The sequence below is a fragment of the Podarcis gaigeae genome (genome assembly GCF_964106915.1).
Source record: "Podarcis gaigeae genome assembly, chromosome: Z".
Taxonomy (NCBI): domain Eukaryota; kingdom Metazoa; phylum Chordata; class Lepidosauria; order Squamata; family Lacertidae; genus Podarcis; species Podarcis gaigeae.
Window position 1 is genome coordinate 4,115,431 of NC_139691.1, and position 9,497 is coordinate 4,124,927.

Below are 9,497 nucleotides of genomic sequence, written 5' to 3' on the forward strand. Positions count from 1 at the left end.
TCCTTTCATGTTGTGAACGGGCCTCTGGAACGGATCCTGTTTGCAACGAGAGGTACCACTGTACAGGACAAAAATTGTAACAACAAACATGGCAGCTCCCATCTTAAGTAATATTCTGTCCCTGAGAACAGCAAAGGAGTGAACTGAATGCACCACAGACTCACAAGAACTGAACTACAGCATTCGAAAACAGAGCATGCAAAGAAGGTGTGCCATTGTGGACACACACGCTAAGATCTAATCTACTGCATCCTGATATTGTAACAGTGCCCACTTCAAAAGCCAGGAAAAAGATCTTCAAAATCTAGGCCCCTTCCCTATTATCTGAGTGTATGATGAGCTTTCAAACAGCACTTTCTGCCTTTGGAGGTTACCTGCCTCTGTTTTGCCCCACAACAGGGCTAGCCAATGTAGTGCCCCTAGGTGTTTTTGGGCTACAACTCCCACAGTCCTTTTATTGGCCAGGCTGGCTGGGGCTGATGAGAGACAGAAGCCAGTCACATCTGGAAGGAGCCACTTTGGCAGCCCCTATCCAAGAGAAATACAACCTGAATGCTGCAGCGTTCACACCAACACTGTTCCTTGAATGCAGTTCTTCAGCCACAGATTATTTCTCTTGTCTTACCTCTTGTCTAAGTGTTCTTGAAGGGCTTCCTCTCCAGGCGCTCGCCCTCCAGACACAATAGGTTCTTTGGGAGCTTCCATATTGCCAGTTTTTGGAGGGACCTGAACAGAATCCTGCTCACACCTCACTGATTCCTCTTTGGGCTGCCTCCTTGACCACCCAGAGTTGGCTCTTGGCAAGGTCCCCATGTGGCTGTACATATTGCCTGAGCAGGCATACGGGGATGGGCTTTTGGGCACAATATTCAAGTCGTCCCGCACAGTTTCAGAGCTGAGCTTCCTGAGCACATGGGGAGATTCCTGCTTGTTCCTCTTCGTCTTCTCTTTGGGTCCCTCAGGAGTCTGCCTGGGCTCCGGAAGAGAGTCTGAGGTGTTGACCGCGACAGCCTGCCTCATGGTTTGGGAGTGGGCCTGGCTGTGTTTGGGTTCAGATGGGGGCATTTTTGCTTTCTGCTCTGCGTCCTCAGCTATCATAGGAGCATCATTTCTGGGAGAAGGTGCCACAGCTATCAAGCTGGGCTCTGGGGTGGTGGTTGGCTCAGCCTCCTGAGGGGCCCCTTTGCCTTTGGCCTTTTCCCTCAACTTTCCAGAACTGCTTCGTGGAATGGTCCCCACGTGGCTGGACATATCGCATGAGCGGGCATGTGGCGATGGGCTTTTGGGTGCAGGATTCAAGTCGTCCTGCGCTCTCTTGGAGGAGGACTTCCCAGGCACCTGAAGAAAGTCCTCCTTTCTCCTCACTGTTTCCTTTGGGAGTCCTGCAGCAGAAGCTTGCCTGTGCTCTGGAAAAGAGTTTGAGGAGTTGACCATGGTGGTGAGCCTCACATATTGGGTGTGGGCCTGACTGTGGTCGGCTTTGGGTGGAGGCAATTTTTGCTTCTGCTTTGCTTCCTTAGCTACGAAAGGAGAGTTTTTGTGGGGAACAGGTGCCAGGCCAATGTGTGACCCTGCATCTTGATCCTTCTCCTTGGGCGTGCCTTTGTCTTTGGCCTTAGCCTTCGACTTCCTGGAGCTGCCCCTTGGCATAGTCCCCATGTGGCTGTACATGTCGCATGACCGAGCGTATGGGGACGGACTTTTGGGAACAGTATTCAAGTCATCCTGCGTGCTTTCAATGGTGGTTGCCAAGAAGCCATTTGAGGACAGGAGACCCCCTCCAGGGGCCTGTGGAGTGCTGGGAGCAACAGAGACACGCCGCAAGGTGAACGTCCGTGGAATGCTACTCAAGCTCCCAAATCCTTTAAACCTAAATAATTCTGGGAGAAAGCAAAACAAGGAGACGGTTGGTGGTTTTGAGAGGGCACATTCCATAAGATTCTGTATAGTGGTACCTCGGGTTAAGTACTTAATTCGTTCCGGAGGTCCGTTCTTAACCTGAAACTGTTCTTAACCTGAAGTACCATTTTAGCTAATGGGGCCTCCCACTGCTGCCATGCTGCCGGAGCCCGATTTCTGTTCTCATCCTGAAGCAAAGTTCTTAACCTGAAGCACTATTTCTGGGTTAGCGGAGTCTGTAACCTGAAGCGTATGTAACCTGAGGCACCACTGTATTAGTTAGTGCCAATGAGAATATCAGACTAGGATTGAGGTTTGGAAGACTCACATTCAAAGTTTCCTAGGTCACCTTGGACCAATTAGAACCTGGGAGACCAGGGTCCATGTTATAGCAACGTGGGAAGCAAATGACCTAGGAAACGGCCTTATAATGAATCAGAGCATTGGGGTTTGTCTAGGTCAGTATTGTCTACACTGACTGTCAGCAGCTCCCCAGGGTTTAAGGAAAGGGTGGAGGTGGCCCAGCCATTGGGCAGGTTGAGGCAGCCTCCCAGACACGGGCATAGCCAGGATTAGGGGATGTTAGAGGAGCAGGCTTTATGTTAGTTGGGCAGAACTGAATTATTTTTTACCGAAATAAGTATTTTTATTTATTTCCTTGATTTAGGAAGGCAGTTGCCCTGCTGGCTACGCCCATGCTCCCAGGTGGCATTCCTGTGGCCTTCCCCGCCACCACCATCACTGGCAGGGAAGCACCACTGCCACTGGCTCCTATTCTGGGTGAGATTTGGGTGCGATCTTGCCTGAATTTGGTGCCACCCAGCAGGGCACAGGGTGGTGGCAGTGGCTGGGACTTCCTGTTTCGCCTCAAGCAGTGAAACAGGCCCCACCGCTCTGAGTTGTATCCAAGTAAGCCCCACTCAGAGTAGGCCTACCGAAATCAATTAAGTTAGCCATGGCCATTGATTTCAGCACATCTGCTCTTGAGACCAGTAGGATCCTCCCCATAACATTGGTTAACATTTTAATAAAAAAAGAAATACTAACACTTGTATTGTTTTAACGCAGTGTGGAATATTGGGTGAACTTGGACCAGTTGTTATCGTTCAGCCTAACTTACATCACAGGGTTGTTGAGAGGATTATAATTATAATTTATTATTTATACTCCGCCCATCTGGCTGGGTTTCTCCAGCCACTCTGGGCGGCTTCCAACAAAAGACTAAAATACAATAACCTATTAAACATTAAAAGCTTCCCTAAACAGGGCTGCCTTCAGGTGTCTTCTAAAGGTCTGGTAGTTGTTTTTCTCTCTGACATCTGGTGGGAGGGCGTTCCACAGGGTGGGCGCCACTACCGAGAAGGCCCTCTGCCTGGTTCCCTGTAACTTGGCTTCTCACAGCGAGGGAACCGCCAGAAGGCCCTCAGAGCTGGACCGCAATGTCTGGGCAGAACGAATGAAACATGGGGAAAGATGGGAGAAGTTTACATGCCACGTTGAGCTCTTGGGAAGAAAGGTAGGATATGAAATGCAATAAACCATTGTTTAGGAATATACAAGACCACAACACAATTTCCTATACTAACTCTCCCTATTTACCAGGGACAGTCTGTTCATTCCTCCTAGTGAATTAGAATCCTAAAGCGGTAGAATGACTTGTGTTGTTTCTGACTGCAGGAAGGGAATCATAGAATGATAGAGTTGGAAGGGACCCTGAGGGTCATCTATTTCAACCCCCTGCAATGCAGGAATCCTGCCCAATGCTGTCCCTGGGTGGGCTTGAACCAGCAGCCAGGCACAGCCAGGCACACTGAACAATTGCGCCACAGGAGGGTCACTCTGCCACTGATCCCCTGCATTTCAAATGCCTCCCTGCAAGTAAATAATTAAACACACTGTTCATTCCCGTGCTGGTTTTCTACTTATGGGGATGTGGGTTTTGGGGTTGTTTGTACAGAAACGGTAAAATAAATGTGATTCTCTTGCTGTCATGAAGTGCTTCATTCTACCCTGAACTAGCAAGAGAGATATCAGAGTCAAGAAGCCTAAGAAGGGAGACCAAACTGGCAAGAGATGAGAGATCGGGGGGGGGGGGGGCTGTTAAACTGGTTTGTGTCGGGTGGAGACATGGGCATAAACAATCCCTCAGGGAAGGCTGGGAAGAAATTTCCAGGCCAATCAGCCTCAGAAATCTATGCAAAGGGACACCTGCTGTCGCTGCCCTCCCTCTTCTCACAGCAAAACACAAACAGCTGCGAAGGAAAAGTGTGGTACTTGGCCCAGCTGCAGAGAACAACTGATTACATGCCGATATAGTCACGAGGAGTGACTCCTTCAATCTCCGCAGTGATGTTCAGAGGCATCGAGTGCAGCTGCTGTGCCTCAGGGCAGGTCTTTGGGGGGAGGTCAGCAGGAGGAGCAGGAGGAGCCCCCCAGGTGCAGCAGGCCATGAAGAGATGCATACTGTCTTCTAAAAAGGGACTCCCATCCTTCCCCATAAACCATTAGTAACTGCACCCCTAGCACTTTCCATGCTAGCTATTCCAGTAATTGCATGTTAACATCTTCCACCTCCTACCAGCTGCTGGGTGCAATCTGTGCTAAGGGGATCAGCATTTCTGCAGAAACTGGTCCCTTGGGACCACAATTCAGTGTCTTTAAAGCTTCTGATTAGCCCCATTATTTAGTTTCTAGTCCACAAGAAGCTCAAGACAGCCTTGAAAGAGCAGGGCAAATTGCCCTGGTAAAAATTGAAAGGGAGAGGAGGTGGATCAATTTTTGAAGGCTGAGGCTGGGCTGCAACATGCTTCTTTGCTCCTATGTCTTGTGCAAATGTACATAATTCTGCCCTTGCCGGCACAGTACATGCCAACATTTAAATGTCCTCCAACATTTCTCCAGTGAAAATAGCAGCGTCCTATTCCATTATAATTATAATAATTTTATCATTTATACGACATCCATTAAACATTAAAAACAAATCCCTACACCATCAGATGCCTTATAAAGGTTGTATAGTTACTTATTTGTTTGGTTTGGGGGTTGCACTATTCCATACGCCCCAACATTTCTCCAATGAAAATAGGGGTGTCCTAAGGGAAAGCGGGACATCCTGGGTCAAACCAGAACCTGGGACGGCTTCTGTAAACCCAGGACTGTCCCGGGAAAATAGGGGCACTTAGAGGGTCTGCTTTTATTAGTTGCAGAATGTGGGTTGCCTGGGCAAAGAAGCTTTAGGGATTTGTTGTCTGTTTATTGCAAAATCTGCACAGCACTAAATCTGCTGTTTGTTCTGATGGAGTTCAAAAAACTTTAACTCCAAAAAGTAGATCACACAAAATAGATCCCACTCCAAAAAAAAATGAAAGGCACTGAAAGTAGCATACGGCACACAGGAACCTGCTGTGGAGTTTTGTCTCAATGAGGTCCAGTGGACTGCGATGCCTTCATCCAGGGCATGGGTAGATAATATCTGAGCTGTAGCGTGTGCTGCTGTCTAAGAGTGACATGGATGCATTGTCCGCCCCGCCCCACCGGACGTAATGTGGAGACTGTCAGCTGTGTGTGGCGGTGCATCTAGACCACTGTAAGAAAACAAGCGACAGCTCATATATTATCTACCCACTTCCTAGATAAAGGCATCAGACCCCTGTGCATCGTCTCTTGAGCTAGCAGCTGACACCTGCTCATGTCAAATACAATGAGTTCGCTGGAGTTACATTTGCAATAGCCCCAAAACAGTATGGGCTTGCCTCTCACAGGACTGCAGCTCAGCAGCAGAGCAAAAGTGTTGCATGCAAAAGGTCCCCCATTCAATCTCCAGCATTTTCAGGTGGAGCCGATAAATCTCCTTCTCTGTCTAAAACCCTGGGCAGCCACTGCCAGTCAGGGAAGACTACACTAGTCTACTAGACTGGCTCTGGTTTGATTTGGTATAAAGCAGCCTTCCTTTGTTCATATTTACATCAGCCCTGATGAGGACTGGAACCTTAATGAGTGCAACTCAGTGACAGAGCACCTGTGTTGCCAGCAGAAATTGCGAGGTTCAGTCCCTGAGCCTCATCTGAAAATCTGGTGAGCCTACGCTAGTCAGTGTAGACCAGGTGCTGTCCAGATGTTCCTGGACTCCAGACCTTATCACCCCCAGTAGGAAAGGGATGATGGGAGCCATAAGCAGCAGAATTTAGAAGGTGCCACATGGGACACTCATGGTGTAGGCAAGGCTGAACTAGATGGACCAGTGGTCAGGCTCCGTATAAAGCAGATTCCTACGTTCATGCAGCCTTTTCTTGTTTCAGAGCCGCTTTTCAGGAGTCCTGTGCCTTTAAACAGGTGAAAATGCAACAGGTGCAGCAAGTGTTTCCAGGATGGGTGAAAACTTCTCTTGTTGATTTCCATATGCCACGCACTGGTTTTCAAAAGCACAGGAGCCCTATTGGTGGGTGGGGGGAAATTGGCAATTTAGCCACCACACAAGTTTGGGAAGAAGCGACCCCTGCACACCTCCTGCACCCCCCCCCCTCTTTCCTGGTGTCTTTTGCAGGCTCAGCCTCCAAGGCAGCCAGATTTAAGCAAGCATCAGAGTCCAAATCTGTGCTGCTCTGCCGGCTACTTACTTTTAAAGCCTCCTCCTTTCTTCTGGCTTTCAGCCATCTTTCAGGTTCTTCTTCTGGCAGGGTTCTGTTAGAAGGAGAAGTGTGCAAAAAGTTGTAAACGCTCATCAAGCTTTCCCTTCCGCACTGAGCCTCCCTTCCTTTCCCACACCCTCCCCTACTTCTCTTGCTTTCTATTTTGCTCACATTTCCTCTGTCATTGCACAACACCCGCCTACACAGACACACAGAAACACACACACAGAGGGGCCTATTCAGCATCTTTTCCTCACCTCCTTTTTTTTCAGCTGCACAGAACAAAACCCTGCACTTGTGACTTTCAAAAGCATTTGTTCCACATGCAAAGATCTCAGACTCAGTCCTCAGCATCTCCAGGCAGGGTTGCAGAGACCCTGATGATGATGATGATGATGATAATTTATACCCCACCCATCTGGCTGGGCTTACCCAGCCACTCTGGGCAGCTTCCAACAAAATATTAAAATACAGTAATGCATCAAACATTAAAAGCTTCCCTAAATAGGGCTGCCTTCAGATGTCTTCTTAAAGTCTGGTAGTTGTTGTTCTCTTTGACATCAGGTGGGAGGGTGTTCCACAGGACAGGCGCCACTACCAAGAAGGCCCTCTGCCTGGTTCACTGTAACATGGCTTCTCACGGGGAGGGAACCGCCAGAAGTCCCTCGGCGCTGGACCTCAGTGTCCGTGTAGAAGGATGGGGGTGGAGACGCTCCTTCAGATATACTGGGCCGAGGCCGTTTAGGGCTTTAAAGGTCAGCACCAACACTTTGAATTGTGCTCAGAAATGTACTGGGAGCCAATGTAGGTCTTTCAGGATCGGTGTTATATGGTCTTGGTGGCCGCTCCCAGTCACCAGTCTAGCTGCCGCATTCTGATACCCTGTATAGCTGCTGCCAGTCCAGGCCGGAGAACTTAGAATCAACACTGTAGAGTTCGAAAAGATCCAGAGGGTCATCTGTTTCATGCCCCTACAATGCAGAAATAACAGTTAGCAAATCCCTGACAGTTGGCCATCCAACCTTTGTTTAAAAACCTAAAATGAAGAAGAGCCCACCACCTTCTGAGGTAGTCCATTCCACTGCCCAACAGCTGTTACTGTCAGAAAATTCTTCCTAATGTTTAGTCAGAATCTCCCCTCTTGTCATTTGAATCCATTGGTTTGGGTTCTCCCCTCTGGAGGAGAAAGCAAGCTTGCTCCGTCCTTCATGTGACAGCCTTTCTGCTTTTTTCCCTCAACGCTGGTAGATGTAAAAGGAACTAGACCCAAACATGAATGGAATCCCAACATTACAGGATTATAGCTTTTATCTTTGTGATGATTCCAACTGTCATCAGCTCAGCTGTGTGAGAGGACAACTGCATGGCAGGAGTTATAAAGGAAACTGCCTTATGCCAAGTCAGAACGCTGGTGCATGTACCTCAATATTGTCCACTCTGACTGGCAGCAGCTCTCAAAGGTTTCATAATAACATCAGAAGCGCCTGTTGGATCAGGCCAGTGGTCCACCTAGTCTAGCATCTTGTTCTCGCGGTGGCTGAACAATTGCCTGTGGGAAACCAGCAAGAAGGATTTGAGCGCAAGTGCCCTCTCTCTTCCCTCTTTTGGTCTCCAGCAACTGGTATTCAGAAGCGCTGCTGCCTCCAACTGTGGAAGCAGAGCAAAACCACAACTGCTCCTGAGGCAAGAGGGTAACTCCATCAAGTCCCCTCCTATGGGGATTCTAACTGCTGTCAAGACTCATGCTCCATCATGGCAGGAGCTGGCCTCTCTTCCTAGACTGGATGCTCCTGGATCTGATCAGCTGTGGAGGTGGGTGGGTGGGGGCAGAGAGGATGTTTGTGTGGGGAGGGACTGCTCAGGAACAAGGCAGCCAGAGCCACTGGCAGGGTTGCAACTTTAAGGACTGTAAGCAGTAAGGAGAGCCAGTGTGGTGTAGTGGTTAAGAGCAGTAGTCTCGTAATCTGGTGAACCGGGTTTGCTTCCCTGCTCCTCCACATGCAGCTGCTGGGTGACCTTGGGCCAGTCACACTTCTCTGAAGTCTCTCAGCCTCACTCACCTCACAGAGTGTTTGTTGTGGGGGAGGAAGGGAAAGGAGAATGTTAGCGCTTTGAGACTCCTTCGGGTAGTGATAAAGCGGGATATCAAATACAAACTCTTCTCTTCTTCTTTTTCTTCTTTTTCTTCTTCTTCTTCTTCTTCTTCTTCAGTGCCGGATTTATGTATAGGCTAAGTAGGCTGAGGCCTAGGGCCTCTAAATCTAGGGGGCCTGCCCAGCCCACCTGCCCCCCAGCAGGCAGCCTCCCCTCTCCCAAAATTGCAAACCCAAGACTTCACGCAAGGGCAGGGCAACTCAGGCCCAGCAACTATAAGACTCAGAGCCAGCCAGTGGGGCCCAATTTGAACTCTGGGGCCCAACTTAAAAAAATAATAATTGTGGGGCCCCAGTTCACAGCCCAAGTCTGCAGAATCTTAGAGATATAAATAAAATCCATCTAGATCGCCCTGGTGCAGGGGGGCCCTTAGGAGCGGCCTACAGGGCCCAGTTTGGCCCCATTGCTCCAATTGTCTTCAGGCCAGCCCTGATGAGACTGTGCAGGGGTTGAACTGACAAGTCCTGCCCCTTTAAGTCCCTGGTGCCACTATTTAGAGTACAAACTCCAGGACTCCAGAGCCAGCAGGCCCAGAGTCAACAGCCAGCTGCACAGCCTTCCCCAGCTCAAGGGTCAGGTCTGTAGTGGTCAGTGGGAGAGTCGGAGTGGGGAGCCGGCTGGGGCAGATAGACCAGGCAAGCAAGCTCTGCCAAGTCCCTTCCATTCCTTCCCTCCTCCTTGTCTTGAACAGAGCAAGGCAAGCACATGTGACTGGCACTGGCCTCACCCCTCCCAGGCAAGGAAGTCTATGTTTCTCGCTGCACAGAGCCCTGTCGGTGCCTGCAGCATGCACTGCAGATTGCCCACAGACAGAGA

General features: G+C 49.5%; 1 protein-coding gene across 1 annotated transcript in view; it reads right to left on the minus strand.

Moving 5' to 3' along the window:
- Nucleotides 1-6,676, minus strand: part of SH2D3C (SH2 domain containing 3C) — a 73,125-nt gene extending 66,449 nt beyond the window's left edge. Inside the window, exons 1-2 of the mRNA XM_083721665.1 lie at nucleotides 6,516-6,676; nucleotides 626-1,880 (exon numbers count right to left, since the gene is read on the minus strand). Coding sequence (XP_083577791.1) covers nucleotides 626-1,880; nucleotides 6,516-6,552 — 1,292 coding nt within the window. The 5' untranslated portion in view covers nucleotides 6,553-6,676. The remainder of the gene's footprint in view (nucleotides 1-625; nucleotides 1,881-6,515) is intronic.
- Nucleotides 6,677-9,497: the final 2,821 nt, after the last annotated feature.